Source organism: Phoxinus phoxinus (genome assembly GCF_949152265.1).
Source record: "Phoxinus phoxinus genome assembly, chromosome: 21".
Lineage (NCBI taxonomy): Eukaryota > Metazoa > Chordata > Actinopteri > Cypriniformes > Leuciscidae > Phoxinus > Phoxinus phoxinus.
This window is the reverse complement of record NC_136896.1, coordinates 9,780,041-9,798,959: the sequence shown is the minus strand read 5'-3', so window position 1 is coordinate 9,798,959 and position 18,919 is coordinate 9,780,041. Positions and strand designations below refer to the sequence as shown.

At 35.4% G+C, this 18,919-nt stretch overlaps 1 protein-coding gene across 5 annotated transcripts in view; it reads left to right on the top strand.

Annotated features, from left to right (window-relative positions):
* The window catches only part of stxbp4 (syntaxin binding protein 4), a 38,289-nt gene extending 20,698 nt beyond the window's left edge, over positions 1-17,591 (top strand). For 2 of the 5 annotated variants that reach the window (XM_079596187.1, XM_079596185.1), the window contains 6 exons: positions 3,305-3,481; positions 4,061-4,177; positions 5,617-5,666; positions 7,486-7,640; positions 14,873-14,930; positions 16,462-17,590. In XM_079596187.1, coding sequence (XP_079452313.1) covers positions 3,305-3,481; positions 4,061-4,177; positions 5,617-5,666; positions 7,486-7,640; positions 14,873-14,930; positions 16,462-16,564 — 660 coding nt within the window. In that variant the 3' untranslated portion in view covers positions 16,565-17,590. Of the gene's footprint in view, positions 1-3,304; positions 3,482-4,060; positions 4,178-5,616; positions 5,667-7,485; positions 7,641-10,066; positions 10,209-14,872; positions 14,931-16,461 lie in introns of those variants that run through there. The other 3 variants (XM_079596186.1, XM_079596188.1, XM_079596189.1) reach the window with 3 other exon arrangements.
* The last annotated feature ends 1,328 nt before the right edge of the window (positions 17,592-18,919 follow it).

Sequence of the window (18,919 nt, the reverse complement as noted above, 5' to 3'; positions counted from 1 at the left end):
TCAAAAGTCAGTAAGACTTTTTTTTAAAGAAATGAATTATTTTATTCAGCAAAGACACATTAATTTAATCAAAAGTGACAGTAAAAATATGAATGTTACAAAATATTTCTATTTCAAATAAATGCTGTTCTTTTGAGGTTTCTTTTTAATCCTGCAAAAAAATTATCATGATCTCCACAAAAATATTTAAACTGTTTTCAAATTGATAATAATAATAAATGATTCTTGAGCAGCAAATCAGCATATTAGAGTGATTTCTGAAGGATCATGTGACACATTTTTACTGTATTTTTTATCATACAGCCTTTGTGTGGATAAGAATCTTAAAACTAAAAAAAAAAAAAAAAAAAAAAAGAATGTAAAAAATCTTACATATTGTATTTTTAAGCAACCACATAGCAACATGTTAAAAACACCTAGAACACATTAGAACACCTTCACATTGTGTAGGCTAGTTTTGGGCAGAAGGCACTCCTCACATTTTCATAGAAAATGTAAAAACTAGTTTATATATGAATGCCCTCGTATCGACCCGGCTGCTGGCGGTATCGTTTCTCTCGCAAAACCATTCAAGCGCAATTTCACTTGCGGTTGACCTTAAGAGATGATCTAAATAAAGAGGAAAATGCAGTTATATCTTTATCAAAGAGACGCACTGAATGTTTGGTCAGCTGTTCGAGGCCCTGTGGCGTTTCAATTGGCGTCAGGGTCAATGCAACTTCTGTCTCCCCTTCCCAGAGTGCTTTGCTCCAGTCTGCGGAGTCGCAGCTGCACGCTCTTGGAGCACTACAGAGGGCTCAGTTCGTATCCAGTTCATCATGTTGGAGCGCTAATAGATGTAGTACGTTCCCCGTGGTGTGAAACCAAAGCTTTTTAAAGCCCTGCATGTTTCTGTAAAACTTCGTTCTGTAGTGCTGAATCCTTTCTGCTCTCTTCACCTCCACCCACACTTTACCTTCTATATCTGCCATTAGAGCAACAGGTAGGCTGACAGGCTTTTCAGCATTGAAGCTGTGGGCTTTTAAGCCTCCTCTCTTGCAAGAAATGTGCTGGCAACATCGCCGTCCACGCAGTGCACACCCGGCTACATTACAGTAAAACGTGTGCGGGGGCAGCAGTGACCGGTGTGAGGTGTGACTTGTGACTGGTCCATGTGACCCTTAAGATGAGAACTCTCCATTTAAATCTTATCTTTGCATTGTGCTCTGGGGTTATGGATACGATAGAGAGTTTGTTTTGGTCTTTAAAGAGCCCTGCACTGCAAAAAAAAAAAAAAAACTATGATCAGGGAGTCAGCCATTTTAAGGGTCTCAATTGCAAAATCCTACCAGTGCACTGACATATTCGCTCCATTAAAAGTCCCACAATGCACCATGAAAACCAGGGAGCATTGATGCTCACCATGTTCCCTTATGGAAGGTCTGAAACATAAATCATGTGAGCCAACTCACTACACATAATGACACGCAATAGATGTTTATAAAAACAAATCTTTATTTAATTTTTTAGCAATCATTATTTAATTATATTTCAGTATAACGCATCGCTATACAGACATTTATCATTTATATACGGCTGAAATGTTTCATTTATATATGTAACAAGTAAATTATTTATCATAATGTACTTTAAATAACATTTAAACAATGTCAGAAAGATATCAGTTCTGCTGTTGTTCATAAATGCCAGTAGTGATGCTGTACAATGAGGACGTTGTCATGTCACCGGAAATCACTGTGCCAATGTGCAGTGAGCCAGGACTGATTCACGACCTTGGAAGCTAGGCAGCTATATTTTGTTTTGTTTTCTCGTTTTAAGAACATCTTAACATTCTTAAGAAAAAAAAAACATAAATGTGCTTTTGAAATCAAAATTACGTACATCAACACTTTTGTTCAGAGATATTTTACTACACAAATGGTTTTATTTTTTATTTAAGCAAAAATGTAATAAAATGCAGTGATATGTTCAAAACGAGAAATAAATACAAACACACACACAGATAAAAACTGTTCTTTTGAGCATTCTGTGCACTTTCTATTCACTTTTATTTGGAACCTTCAAAGCAGCACACTATTGATAATAATAAGAAATGTTTCTTGAGCTCCAAATCAGCATATCAGAATGATTATTGAATGATCACCTGACTGCAATGATTGATCATGTGCTGAAAATACAGCTTGCCATCACAGGAATAAATCACATTTTAAGTATTGCGGTTTTTACTTTATTTTTGATCAAATAAATGCAGCCTTGATGAGAATAAGAGACTTCTTTCAAAAACATTACAAACATCTTACCGACTCTGCACTTTTGAAATATATACAGTATGTGAATATAATAATGTTGCACTAATGCATCACTTCCTCTTGAGACTCTAAGGCTTAACACTAGCTTCCGAAGTTCATTGAATTCTTATTATTTCCCCCCCAGCCACCTCCTCTGTTTCTCACGATTTCCGGGACAGAGTTATATGTCCCTTTGAATTCCACATTCTTTGAAAATTACATTAACTGTAACTAATGCACAATCCTTATAATAAACTTCAGATATTCTCCATAATGCATGGACGTTAAATGGACATAAGTGCTAATTTATATGCCTCTCTGCTAGAAAAGAGTCAATGTAAGATCCATCATGTCTTTTTAATAAGTCAAGTTCTTCTTTCAGTGGGCAATTATCTGTACCCTTTTCATAAGTTATTCCTGGTTTGAAATAAGTTAATAGTGCTCATAATGAGTAAAATGTGTTTTCGAGTCTTACTCTAATAGGTCTGTAATATGAAAGTGGCGCATAAGTGAACTACCACACTCATCTGTAGATCCTCACCATGTGATTTTCACTTTTTTTTTCGTGTCACCTGTTCATTAAGAGTGCTATCATATCCCACAGCTTCATAATTACAATGACCCGGGGACCTTTCCTTTGTCTGATGACTATTGACTGATGCCGTGCTGACAAGTATCCGATGTTGTTGTGGTTGTCATTAATGCCAAAACACCTTTCGATACCTGTATTATGTAACAGCTTGTTTTACTGGTTCTAGTCTTGTACCTACAGACACTTGTTTGCACATGTCTCGTTTTTAAGCCTCTTTAAACAAATCCAAATGTATAAGTTAAAAGAAGCAGAGCTGTGCTTTGTCATGCCGGGGGAAGGAGGGGGGGATGAGACTGTACAGGCATTTCTCTTCAAGTGCAATGAGTTTGCAATGTTAGGGGGGGAAGAGCCCCTGTGCAATGTAGCGTCCTACTGTACGTGCGCTCTCAGCAATGCCGTTCTAAGTGGAACCCCACTGTTGCAGGAAGCAAAATCTGCAGTGGATGAGGGCAGATCCCTGCGGACCCGGATCCATCTGGCAGATGCAGCTCAGAAACAGGCCCGAGGAATGGAGATGGACTACGAGGAGGTTATCCACCTCCTGGAGGCTGAGATTGCAGAAATGAAGTCTCAGAAATCGGAGCAACCCGGCCAGGGCAAGGTATTCCACTTTGAGAGTTTTACACTTAGCCTTACCTTCTCATTCACAATCCACATCCCCTGCGCAGTCCCACTCCGGGTTTTTCCTCTCTCGTGTACTACAAAAAGTAGGTCACTGTTTGATTTGTATTATTCAGTAACTGGGCTTATGTGCTGCGAAGGCTTTAACATGATCTTGCAGGGTGACGTGGGCTGATGAGGCTATTTTTGAAATATCTGGCTAGCAACCTTGCATGTCGCCAGGATAAACTTATATTTGATCACAGCATTTATGCTTTTATTTTGAATGATTATGTAGGATAACATGTTTGTTTTCTTAGTTTTTGTTGCAATTGCTTTGCGGAAAAATTGTTAGTGCACTCTGTGTTATTCTTATTTTAGCACACCCTCCTTCAGGAATTAAGCTCAAATATAAGAACTGTATAAAACACTGGACTGGCAACGCAGTTTGCCATGTCCAGTGGCACATCTGCCGTTTTAATAGCAAATTTATATGTGACACTTTCTGAATCCATGCCATTTAATGTATAGAAAAAAGTAAATTTTGCTGTTAAATATGACAACTTTAATATTCACACAGGATGATCTACAAGATCTGAAAAAAAGGATTTCTGTACTTGAATGCCAGCTACGGAAGAGTGAAACTGTAAAGAAGGATTTTGAAACCTCTACGGGTAAACTTCTGCAGTTTGTGGAGGTGATGTATATTCATTTTTAATTAAGTTTAACCAACTCCACAATGAATTCACATCCTCTTTTCCTAACATAAGGTTTTACCATACAAATTGCTCATGTTGAATGGCTCAGGATGTTAATGTTCATATGTTGATTTGTCAAAGAGCCTCACTCTTGTCCAAATTTAGTTTTCTCATTAAACCAGAAAAGCCTAGTCAAAAATGAGTGTCTGGAATGCTCTTCTGATGACAAATATCAACACAGTTATATATGAAGTGGGCAAATCTAGTCACACAGACATAGTGCATCTACTTCATCATTTCAACTGTTCTTACAAACAACACAGGCATTTTTTTAAACTAATAATTCATATTGTTAGCAGAGAATCTGCAGTAACTCTTTTATTAGGTGCCTATGGAAAAAAAGAAAAATGTCAGAACATAAAAAGAACATGACATCAGTGTGCAGTACCAGATTCCCATAAATCAATAAGCACTCTGTTGGACTGTGTAAATCATACGTTTGTCACAGAACACCGGAAAAAAAAATCACAGAACTTTTTTTAATTAACCTGTGCTTTACATCTGTCTACTGCGTAAGATTATAATGATCTATATTCCAGAAGTACATAATGCATAACCACCTCAGTCAGCCGCACTGAATTTATGTTCCAATAAAACAAACATAATGACATTTGAAGAAGACAGTAATATGTAATTATGGTTTGAATGTAGCATTGCACTCTTTATGGTTAATGGCACTTCAGTAACTGTTTCTGTTTTCTGTACAGTGGACACCATGCATCAGATATGATTTTGATTGCAATGTTACTGTTATGTGAATGTGCTTGTATACCTACAGTATATACGGCATGTCACATGTAAAGCACTGTTTAATAACAATAATTATTAGTATTATTGTGACGTATTAGGTCCAAGGAAGACAAAGATAGATAATAATCAAAGTTCAGTTTATTCAACAAAGTAAATAGGATAATCCGACACACGAACAATAGAGGATAATCAACGAGAACTCAAGAGGAACTTAAATACACAGGCTAATAATGAACCGAATACAAACAGGTGTGATAGTAATGAATACTATCATGCAACAGATTAGTGATGGGAAATAGAACTATAGAAAGGGAAACAGACTGATGTGAAACAAACTATAAGTCCTTGAAAACTAAACCAAACGCACATCGTGACAATTATTACAATAAATAACCATTATTATTATTAATAATTAAAAATGTTTTACTTTGTGCTAGTAGTAATTATATATATATATATATATATATATATATATATATAGTAATAATATTATAAACTAATAATAATAATCATATAAAAGTAGTTTTTAATTATTATTAAAAATAAAAATTGCACTGTTAAATCTTTATGCATCATTAAATCATTCAACTATGGATTAATCTAATCACCTGCATTTTAAACCCCACAGGCTGTCCAAGGCTTCTTGTCTGAAAACCAAAGCGGATCTAGAGGCTATAGGTAATATCATTATTCTTGTACTCACGTCAGTCTTTTGTTAGGGCAGACCTAATGATTCCAATGACAGCAATACTACACTTTGCTGGCAACAGGGGTGTAGAAAAGAATGATTTAATAACAAAGACACTTTTCCTTTAGGGACCTTTACACAGTCATTAAAGTCTGCCTTTGATATTCTAGGAGGCCGTGTATTCACGAGTGTGTAAATGGTAACTTGTGGAGTCTTCTGCCTTCTTTTCTATTATAAGAGAGACTTTGGTGGCACAGACAGACAGGGATAGTTAATGACTAGAGGTCAGTACAACACCTTCCTGTGGCAGTGATGTTGATTTGGTCCAATCAACATGGCCCCCTGCATTTCTGCCCTTTTCCCCCCCTAATGATCATCCCCACCAACCGAAGAGGCTGCTGTGCCATCGTCTATTAGGGCTAGAAAATATTACACGCGTCCTCATAAATCAAAATGAAGGCTGTCAGCAATTTGCAGCCCTGAGTGTGTAGGGTTTTTCTTTTTGAGAGGGGGTGCATGATGTTAAATGACCATCAGTTGAGCTTAGATGTGCAAGCATATTTTTGGCGCCCATGTTAACAGAATAGACGGGTCTGTTTTTGCTGTGCTGCTCACGCTGAATTAAAGCCACAGTGCATTGTTCTTGGTCAATACACTTGAGTTAACATGAAAAAATAACAAATTTCACCATAAACTCATATAAGCGAGGTGTTCCGTGTTTCAGTCACCAAATGACTTTCAGCACTGTGAAAACAAAAAGACAAAAACACATTATTGCCTGGAGTTTTTTGCCATCAAAACTTTGTCATCACAGGAATACATTTATTTTTTAAATACATTAAAATAGAAAACAGTTTCACATTATTATGGTTATTACTTTCATTTTGATTTTATAAATATAGCCTTGGTAAGCATAGGAAACTTCTTTCAAAAACATTTTTAAAAATCTATATGACCCCAACATTTTTAATGGTAGTGTATATAAAATAAAATACTTTAAAAACATTTTTTTATTTTTTTATAAAAAGGATTATTGGGCTACATTAACAAACAGCTGATACATTACAATATTTTGAACAAAATATAGCATACTGCTCTGCTATGTTTTCCAAGTAATTCATTCAGTTTCAAATCAGACTGTGCAGCAAATCTTGTTTCAAACACATGCAATAATTCAATCAGTCTAGTCCAATTCATTGCAGTTTTGACCTGAAAATGTGATAGTTTCATAATGTTTTCATAACACTGGTCCATCCATGTCAGTGGGTCTGAATCCCCTACCCCAAAAATCCACCCTTTATTAGAGTCATGCTGGGCTCTTCTTTTATGCCAGTCTGCCCAGCATGCTGTGTTCATTTCAGGTCGAAGGGAGTGCACTTTTCTACAGCTTTTATAACATGTCAGCTCAAAAAGACTGACACAGTTTTCAACCTGAGAGAATTGTTTTTCCTGAGAACAATACACCATAAAATAAAATAAAATAAAAAAGCATTTATATTTGTATAAAAAATTAAGCTACACTTTATTTTGATGGTTTCCTTTAGACATTCTGTTGACTATAAGTAACATTGCACCTATGTCAACTAACTCTCATTAGAGTATCAGATGAGTATTAGTAAACTGTGAGGGTTAGTAGATTAAGTTGACATGTACTTGCAAAGTTAGAATATCTGTTGGAGGACCATCAAAATAAAGTGTTATCTACCAAAAGGTTTAGCGGAAGTTAGGTTAAGGTTATTTTTAGTAAGTTCAAATGTCTGAAATTGCTTACAGCATCTTTAATAAAGCATTGTGGTCTTTGTCTTTCAGTTCTCCCAGCGATCCGAAGTTGGCCACACAGTCTCAGACCTTTGCATCTCGAGGTGGGAAGAAACCACCCTGGACTGCATCTACTCTTGCTGTGGAAGCTAAAGAACTAACTCATGCTGTCAGAAGCCTTCTAGAGCTGGACTGTAAGTATACAGGTATGTTTTCTGCTTTAACATGAAAAACAAACACCACACCATCGACCTGTCATGTAAAAAATGTATCTTAGACCAGCAATTTGAGCTGAACTGTGCTGGACGAGATGTTATCATTCCTTATTAAAAAGTGGATGCATAATATTATCTGTTAACAAAACTCTATTACAACAAGAAACAGACTCTGGCAACAGCTTTGGGTTATGAACTCATTTTTAAAATGACTAAGAGTCACAGAACACTCACACTCTGCTTATTTAGCCATTGCATGAACCCCTGATCCCATTCAGCTTTGTAATTCTCAGGACAATATGTAGCTTTCCTTCAAGCTATGTTTGACCTTGCGCAAATGCATCTAATGACCTGTAACATTGGCAGTCTTTCCATAATTCCATCTCATTATGAGTTTATTAAACCAGACGTCATTATGACCGAGATACTGCTTATTGTTCACATTTATTGAACCTATTAAACATTTGTTAGGGAACATCTTTCTCCTTTTACAGCAGACAGCCTAGTGATCTACATTGAAGTACATTTAATTATCTGCTTGTTTGTTGATTTTTTTTCTTCTTCCAAATCATGTCTGTTCAATTACTTGTTATGTAAACCTTTTATATATTATATAACAATCTTAATCATGAAATCTAAGCCATTTAGATGTATATACTGAAAAAAAATAGGTCAATCCAATAAGAAAACAATACAAGGTGTATTTAGTGCTAATACAAACCTTGTAGATCTGGTTCACTGCTGAAAACGTTGCCTGGATACGAAGCTGCTGGAAAGTAATCGTCTTTGTTTTTTGTCGCAATTGTATATAATTTCAAAGGCTACACAAAGATATACACATTTAGACATGTGTCATTGGTGGGATAACATGTAAACAATTTTTTTTTTTTTTTTTTTTAAGTTGAATGTTTTTTTATACACAACAATGATTGTTCATGTCATCTTGATTTAACTGACAGTGTTTACTAAAAGCAAGAATACGATCTTGTTGGCCTAGTTCAATTGATCCAGCTTGTCAAAACATTACTGATAGCAGTCCATCCAAAGCGCAGTTCTTGAAAAAAACAACAACAATAAGAAGCTGCCTTTTCTTTCTAAAGGTTTTTTCCTAATTAACACTGGATGTCCAATTCAGCCTCATAAAACTGAGTCATGAAGTAGAATGTCAGGTATTAAAAAGAGTGAGATTATATAGTGAGATTTAATAATAATATAGTCGGATAGTAATATTAACTGAAGTATCCTGTTCTTTGTATCTCAAGAAAGCATGTTGATTGTATTCCTGCTTACAGAGCGGCATGATTTTCTTGCATGTTAAAGGAAACAGGCAGTTCACGGACTCGCTGCAACTCAGACAAAACGGCATCTCTGGCCTCCTCTTATTCACTGAATACATAGTCTAAACAATGAGGTTAATCAATGATGGCCTTGTTTTTCATCCATGTTCTCTTTTTGTCAAATCGCTTTTGGATGAACGTTCTCTGCAGGGAATATTTTTGTGAAATAAAAAATAAAAAATTAAGAACTATTTCTTATATTTTTCATAAAATAATAATAATTCATTGGTCAACCATCAGTCTGAATTTTAGGATGTTTACACGACAACGATGTACTAAAAACAGACGACAATGTTGTCAAAACGACCCCGTTCAAACAGATCTGCAAAAATTACTAAAAAGCTGTATTGTGCATGCTCGGCCAGTAGTTGGCGATGTCACTTTGTCAAGAAACACCCCACGAACACGTAATACGCATGCGCATGACGTCACCGTTTTCACAAATTCACGTTTTTGTTTTTACATGGATACGGTAAAGGCATAGTTTTCAAAACATTGCACTCTGAAACCCGTTTTCAAAAGCTTGCGTTTTCAGGCCCCCAAAACGCAGTTGTTGTGAAAATGAACGGCCAAAACGCATTAAAAGTTTTCTGTTTTCAGTTGACTGTGCTCCCTTAGTGCAGGACACATACTCCTTAAAGTGATAGTTTACCCAAAAATGAAAATTCTGTCACCATTTATTTACTCCCTCTCATCTTGTTCCAAACCTGTATGACTTATAAAATAGGAAAATATTTTGAAGAATTATTATTTTTTCACTCAATGAAAGTAAATGGGGTCCAAAACAACATTGGATCCCATTGGCTTTCATTGTATTAACAAAACAAATCAAAAAAAGAGAGAGAGAGAGAGACAATTTCAGAATATCTCCTTTTGTGTTCCACAGAAGAAAGTCATCCAGATTTGGAATGACACAAGGTTGAATAAACAATGACAGAATTTTTCCTTTATTTTCCTGTGAACTATCCCTTTAAAATCACCATGTCAATTTTGAAGTCTGTCAATAAAATATGATTTGACAAATGGGACGATTTAACAACTGTTTGTTTCTACTATTTCTTGGTAACTTAAATTTCCAAGGTACCAAATAATGCACAAAAAACGGAGAGAAATGGACAGATGGATGGATTAAGGGAAGATAGAAGACTCCTGGGTTCAAAGGATCAGCTGAGGGAGGGAAGAAAGATCTAAAGTGATTGCTTAGGGGTCTGAAAACGTGTTCCACACACCTGGCAGCATGTGACCTCTCAGCGAGTGATGCTCACGTTTTGTTTGAATGCTGCCCTACGGGGGGAGGACGAGGCAGGCTTTGAGTTGCACATGGAGGGCCACCCTCATCACACTGATTGAAAGCAAAGAGAGCAACCTCAGCCCAGCACAGAGACGAGCAGTGGTTTCCACGTGATGGATATTCTTTCAGCCTTGTGACAGGCTGCGTACCACTCTGTGTCTCATCAATAAGACAGAGGGGGAGACATGCTTAGGAATAAGGATTTATGATTGGAACAAGGTTGCAATAACCTTATTTCATCATTTAAAGGGATAGTTCACCCAAAAAATGGAAATTGTCATCATTTACTCATTTGTTTCAAAGCTGTATTTTTCTTTTTCTTCTGCAGAACACAAAAGAAGGCATTTTGAAGAACGTTAGAGGAAAAACGCAGACGTTTTTCAACATATCGTATTTTGTGTTCCACAGAAAAAAGAAAGTCGTACTGGTTTGGAACGACACGAGGATGAGTAAATGTTGACAGAATTTTCACACTGTCCCTTTAAGAGAGAATCAATTTTGGGAAAGCTTCTGGTGCTCATCCCAATCATATCTGATTTACCGAGGCGTAATTTGAGGCAGATGAAATTGCCTTTTCAGTATCATAGTGTTGATCTAGTGAAATCATTCACTCTTGGTTACTAGAGCAAGGCCTTTAGATAACAAAGAGTTGATTGAATTAAAGAGGCATGTGATGAGCTATACTCTGTTACTGTGTCCCAAGGGTTTGTGATCACTGTGTGGATGCGTCAGAACACTCAATACAAAAAAACAATTTAAAGACTCAATTGAGTTGACGGCCACTAGAAATACAGATGAATGCACGTTTTAGAAAACATCATTCTGTTTAATTGCTGGGAAATGACCATTGAAATGTCCCTTTTTTTTCTCAAGGCTTATAAAGACAACAGCCAAAAATTAGGGAAGATAATCCAAGGTTTAGGTGCGTTTCATTATGAAAGCCCATGTTTCACTTATGGTTTGTAAAGGTTATGTTAGAACCAAACAAAATGTTTTTGGAACGTTCTTATAAGATTATATACATTCTCGTAATGTTGAGGGAAAACGTTCAAAAATGATATGATCAATAAATATCAACAACAAATGTTTTTAAATTGCTTTAACTCATCAAAATAAGTTGAGCAACTTTTTTTAGTTATACAAGATTCAACAAATTTTTTAAGTCCGTTTAATGTAAATTAAGTTGAAATGACTTAAACATCCAAGTTAATTTGTACTTTAAGGCACCAACTTCTTTTTAAGTTGTAGAACAACGTTCTTGGAACGTCCTAATTATATTTTTACTTGATGAACATTTTCATAACGTTGAGAGAAAACGTTCTTAGAACAACATTCTCAGAAAGTCTTTGTGATGTTATTAATATTTGCTGAATGTTTTCAGAATGTTTGTATAAAACTTTGTGAGAACAATTTTAATTAAACATCCTTACAGTGTCAAAGTAAAAAAAAAATGTATAGTGCTTTTTTAAATATTACACAATGTTTCAAAGCTTTACAGAAAATCATAATGCTTATAATATAATAATAATAATAATTCATTACATTTATATAGCGTTTTTCTCGACACTCAAAGCGCTTTACATAGAAGGGGGGGGGGGGGGGGGGGTAATATCTTAATATCTTCATGCCATATAGTCGCATTTAGCATATTCCCAGCTAAGAGGAAGCGTTCTCAGACCTTTGGCTAACATCCTGGCAAGGTTCTCTCAAAGTTATGAACAAACTTTCTTCAATATTAATAGAACGTTTGTTTAAAGTTGTCTGGTCTTTAAAAACATTCTCAAAACAATCCAAACGTGATTTATACCACGTATTGTACATGTAACATATTTTTTGCAATGTTTTAGTTGGACGTTCATCTAACACTTCTACTTGTTTGATCATTAAAGATAATTGAAGAGAAGAGAACTTGAAGTCACAAGACGCATGCATAAGGAACAAACAATGAATGCAAGTAGTAGGCCTATTAAATATACAGGCAAGCAGTTATAATAAACCTAATGCATTACATTAAGCAATCGGGACTTCAAACTTCCCCTTCTGTATCTGAACTAAATTCTCTCATTGTCATTCTAATACTCACAATTTCATTCCACACCATTTTTAAACCAGACAACATCCAGACAGCCGTTACACTCATGATCTCTCTTCAGCCTGAAGCATCACAAAGCATTTAGTTTGAAACTCCATATGAAACCGTTCATACAGAACACAATTTTGTGGTGTTTTCTTTTTCTATTGTGTGGTTTTCCACATGTCTGGCTAGATTTGACTTCTGTTTCCCTCTATAGGTGTATGTTTGTGTTATTTTTTCCCTTGTTTAACTTGGTGGGGTTGTGGTTTTTGTAATGTTTAGAATATGTAAGGTGCTCATTACGATAAGATGTTTTGGACTGTGTACTTCACAGAGACTCTTACACAGTTTAGTTTACCACAGTAAGATGTGAATCTTAAAGTAAAGTCTTATCTGTTATTTTTGTCATTTAAATATTTAATGCACTTAGAGACTTGTATACTCTGGAAAAATGTAAACATACTGTACGTATAAAATTATAAATGATGAAAAATGTTTGCTTTGTGTTAGAAATAACATTTTGATATCATTTTGTTTAGAATGATAAAATTGAATGTTCCTGAAAAGTTAACATAAGCCAAGAAAAAACGTTCTTATTACATTAAAAAACTGAACGTTTAAAAAACCTTCAGAAATTAAGTTTTCGTAACTTAATAGAAATGTTAGCAAAACAAGGCCGGAACGTCATAGACATTAAGGATCCCCCAATAATTAAAAATGGCCAGATTGTCTCTGTTTGTTTACTATGGTAACACTTTAGGGTCCAATTTTCACTATTAACTAGTTGCTTATTAGCATGCATATTACTATGGAGGAAATTGGCTGTTTGTAAAGTACATATTAATGCCTTATTCTGCTTGGCCATATTCTACATCCTTTAATCCTTCCCAATACTTAAACTTAACAACTACCTTACTAACTTTTGATAAGCAGTAATTTCAAAAGTCATAGTTAATAATTAGTGAATCTTGAGAACTGGAACCTAAACTAAAGTGTGACCTAAATGTTAAATGACCAACAGCGATGACCAGTGATGCAAATTTTTGTCAAACTTTTGTTTTGGCTGAATCATTTTTACACTGTGTTTCATGTAATTCATAACTCAATGTGGTGTTTCGTGTTTCGACAGTCAAGATTGAATAGTGCATATTTTAAAATAAAAATATTATTCTCAAATAGTACAAATTGATTATTTTATAGAAATTCTTGTTCTTTTACTCTTTTTTTTTTTCTTTTTCTTTTTTGTCACTGCCTTAAATCCATTTAAATCCTTGAAGTCCCCCTGTGGTGAAAATCAAGTTTTTAATGTTGTTTATATGTCTATGTAGTGTTTTTAATAGACGAACCATGTGCAAATTCATAAGACAACACCATTGCTGAGTATTTTCTCCTTAAAACTGCAGTGAGCCAAAGATTGAAGATTTTAGTTTGAAGAACGTGGTTTGAAAGCGCTGGTGTTTCTCACAAACTACCTTGTAACCAATCACGTCAACGTGTGGATCTCTGAGCTGGAGTGAGTGGAGGCGGGGCTAATTAGTATATTCATAGAACCGCGTATACTAAATGAGGCAAGGGTGTAGTTACATTCAAGCTATTTTAAGGCATGAAAAAAATATAAAATATGAGTTTTAAGGGATATAATTATTGACTATAGGGGGACTTCCTTTAAAATGACTATGTAAAAAGACATACTCCCCTCCCCAAAAATAAATAAATAAAATAAAATTGGTCCCACCCCCAATATTCAAGAAATGGCCAGTGACATAATGATAAATGGAAAATTGTTTGTAAGCCAAAAATTCGAATTCTTATACATTTCCATTCATTTGTTAGTGTTAACTCAAAATTCACTGCAAATTCCCATGGGCACTACAGAATATGTAGCCAGGGATATTTGTTTGTAGAAATTTGAGACTGCATAAATTATTCTTTGGCCTTTCCTGTCAAAATGTTGATTGTGTGTGAAATCGAGACGTGGGATACTGTGTGTGTGCTTTTCATCATAATTTTTTTCATAATAAGATCATGTTTCCGATGAGAAAGCCATTATAAAGTCATGTCAAGGCATTGTGTATGTCAGCAGACTTACTGTCAACAATAGCACTTCCTGCATGTACAGAGGGAGTGTCAAGATCAAATTCTGACAGGGATTTAACTTTTTTTTTTCTTTTTTTTTGGTGGCACGTACTAGTGAGATTCTGACCCGTCTCATATTCAGCCTTTGATAGAGTCTGCTTACATTTATTTGACTGAGGCATTTGATTCTGATACTTTAATAAAAAAAGCTTTTCGGAATATGCAGATATGCTGGGACATATTTAGCATATTCATATCTGACCTCATAGTTGCCAGGAAATTCTCACGGCCACTGGCCTTTCAGGATCAAGAGGATCAGCGAGAAATATTGCAATGCCAACTTTTTTATTTTGGCTTCAGACTTCTCCAGTATCTTGTTTATTGTCCTCACATAGAGTAAATTAATCTGATTTCTCTGACACTTTTTTTTTTCTTCCGTTCACAGGTTTACCGTATGGCTGGGATGAGGCGTACACTGCAGATGGAGTGAAGTACTACATAAAGTAAGTCATGAGTCCACTTCAATTATACAATTGCACACTTGCATACATTCTGAAATTCATCTCCTTTGTTTCTGCCCCCTTTCCCAAAAGTAAATAACAGTACTCATGTTTTGAAGGGTACTTCATAAGAGATAAACAGTTTAAACATGCTCAATATACACATTAAAAAGAACCACACTACAACCAACTATTCTGGACAAATTTTACGCAAAATTTCAGATATTACTGTTGTGCTTTGAAAGCAGCAGGCTCTTTGTATTGTTATTGACTAAATGTATGTAATCTCATTTCTAGAGGCAAGAAACACATCTCCCCTTCCCATGAGTACTTTTATTTGCATAACTTTCAAAACAGACTAGTTCAATATTGCAGACATCCATCACTCTTTTGAGAGTCTCACGCAACGCCACACCCATGAGTCCAGCATTCTCCATTACACCCACACCAGCACCAGAGCGTTCACCTTCATGCTCAAAATGCCCTATGCATGTTTGTAGGTGTACTGATAAAACATCAGTCATTCAAAAGTTTGGGGTCAGTAAGAAATTCATACTTTTATTCAGCGAGGATGCATTAAAATGATTGAAAGTGACCGTAAAGACTTTCACATTGTAAATTATATTTCAAATTAATGCTGTTCTTTTGAACTTTCTATTAATCAAAGAATCCTTTAAAAAATACACAAAAATATTAACCAGTACGACTAATTTCAAGTAAATATTTCCTTACTCTTTCCCCACCGGGTTTTTCTCTCTCCAAAATGTCCACTTGACTTCAAGGTGCATAAGCAATGCTTTTATCGCTTGTTTCTGCTTCTTCTTTGCCTGTGTTTTGATCCAGAGTTGTTGTACTCTTTCAGAAGATGCGTATAGCCTGTACAACTTTACAACACTGAAAACACAAAAAGCCGTAAAATTTCATCAATGGCGGGGACGCATTGGCTGCATCCGAATTCGCATTCTCTCTTGAGTAGGTGCTTATTTTGAACAAGTAATTATTTCACGACCGCTAAAAACCTACAGTATGTACTATATACAGTTGTATGAGTGTGTGTAGTATGAATGTAGAAAGAATTAATTCATTGTATGCACACTTTGTACTCTTGTTGGAAGTAGTAGTTCATCCGGGTACTTCTTTTATGAGGACTGTGAATTCGGACGGATTTCTTTTGTCGCATACTGTTTTTCGCCTACTAGCCTATAGGAAATATGCGATTTCGGATGCAGCCGTTGTGTCATAAATGATGAGAATATGAAAAAAAATGAGTATATTCTGCTGAAAATTCAGTTTTGCCAAAAGAAGAATAAATGACGTATTCAAATATTTTGAAAAAACTGTAGATTATTACGATTTTACAGATTTTTACTGTTTTACCTCAATTTTGTATTAAATAAATGCAGCCTATGTGGGCATAAGAGACTTCTTTCAATAACATTAAAAAATCTTAACAACCCCAAACATTTGAATAGTAGTGTCTCTCTTTTGATCAAGATGTAATTTTATTAATTGGATGTTTATTTTTTTCCTCCAGTCACGAAACTCAGACAACATCATGGACGCATCCAGTAATGAGATCTTTAGGTCTGTCAGAACCAAGACCGAATGACCAAACCCTGAACTCTCCAGAAGCCTAGACTGATTCCGAAGACTGTGTGCACAATTCTGCTTCTTTTCTGATCAAACAACCCAGCGCACAAAACCAAGTGATATGTGCATTATAAAAAATTACAATCAGAAAAAAGACTCCACATTCACTAAATGAATTTACCCACTCATGACATGCAGACAAAAAAATATGTATATCGTTGCCATGGATTGAGAAATTGTTCCATGATGTGTGCATATGTCCGCATGTCGTGTGCAGGGCTCCGTATAAATCTGACTTTCAACATTAGTTGATTTTGAAATATGCAGCAAAGCTCTTTGATGGTTTGAGAATTCACGTTTGAGTTTTTCTGTCTGTCCACTGTTTTTCTGACATTTTAGGAATTTCCCCTCATGTTATTCACTGACCTCTTTCTATTCTGTACCTTGACAAAAACAATGGACAGACCCAATCTGTTTTCCGAAAAAAGTCAAACATAATTGCGCTTGTTTGAAGTCAAAGGACGTGGCCTCTTCAGTGAATCAGGAACTTTGGAAGAACACACAGTTAATCAGGATGGACTGTTTCTGTGATGTTCATTCAGTTTGGCTTGTGTTTTCTGCTACTTTGATCCAGTAGATTTGTTGAAACAGGAATTTGTTTTCTTGTTCAAACTTCCTTGAACCAGCTCTGCGACAGTTCTTCAGGAATCATTTGCACGGGTTCACTATTATTGTTCTTCATATAAAGATGCATTTTTAATTCTGCTGTTATCCTTAGTGGACTTTCTAGCCATTATACATATACCTGTGAAAGTGTCTTCTCTTGCATGTGCAATTAGTTCTGCGCTTCCATTAGAAATGTGAGTTTAAAGTACCCTAAGCCTTATGTGTACAATTTCTTGGAAAATGACACAACATGGCACATTTGCTTTGTTGTGAATTCACAATGCCTAACAGCATTAATTTAGCCTCAGAGATCTCTTTATGGTAGATCATGAAGAGTTATGTTTTTCCTTTAATGTGAATACTTTTGTGGTTGTATTAAAGATCGACTGATAAAAACCCATCCACATTTTTTGCCTTTTAAAAGAATATTAGCTGGATCTGTCTATTTCAGGTTGAGTGTACACTTCACAAGCACTTTACACCCTAGGCAAGAAATATTGATTTTTTTTTTCCCTCCATGCCACGGCAGGTACTTTTATACAGTAGGCTATAGATGCTTCCAAGAAATGTTAAATCACATAAATGCTCTTGCATCTCATATAAAAACAGTCTTTAATTATGAATTATTAACTATTACAGTAGCCTAAATACTGAACACTGAACTAATTATAATAATCTCTGTTAAAATGTGTTAAATAAAATCACTGAGCAAAAAGTCTTTCAGCAAAGTCCTTTGATAGAACTTGCTGCAAATATTTTGTATTTAAATTATAATGCATGGTTGCACTCATTCTAGTTGTCAAATCGATTAATCACGATTAATAGATTCTAAAATAAAAGTATGTATGTATAAATATTGTGTATAGACGAATCCGGCGAAACTACCGGAAGTAAAGCGGGCGCCATAACTGAGCTGTTGCTGGGCGCTGCTCAATGTGTGATATTTTGGAGAGTATAATTTTCATCTAAAAATTACCTATAAAATAATAATAGCCTAATTACAATAACAGTGATAAGAATCAGACTATTCTGAAGCAGACCATTTCTTTCACAAGTGAAACTTATCTTTGTGCTTAAGATTTCGTTATTTGATGTCAGATTGCTAAAAAAAAATATAGCCTATTTCAGGAAGTAAAAGCCTAGGCATTAGCGAGTTTTGGTGTGATGTGTCCCCTTAAAAGATTTCAAAGATGACAGTAATGCTAATTAATGAATCATTCCAGAGTATTATAGGTTTCTCTACCTGCTTGTCTCCTAAGTAGTTGCAATCTGTTTCCAATTTGTCAGACACATGTTACAACATGTGGTTTAGTTGTTCCAAATTAGAGGAGCGGCCAGTCATGGCCTACTTTTCTGCAAAGCAACGTCACGTCTGATTGCTTTAGCAACCAGTTACCAAGGCAACAAAAAGAAGAAAGACAGGTTCTATAGGACCCTGATAGAAAACCCATTTCCCTTTTACGCTCAGTTTGCTGTATTTAGAAAATTACTTGTATTTACTGTCCATTTGTATACATCTTCATTGGGTAACAATGTATATGGGTCAGATCTGAATTGTAAAGTTTGTCACTAGGCAACACATGAATGTAGGCTTTGAAAAGATAATATGCAATGGAAGACAGGGGTGGAGGTGGCTCCTGAAAAAGTGTATTAGCAGCACAGATTACGGGAACAGTCGAGTGCATACCATAAGTTTAAATCACAAGTGAGCTTTTCATTTTTCCCATTTTAAAAGT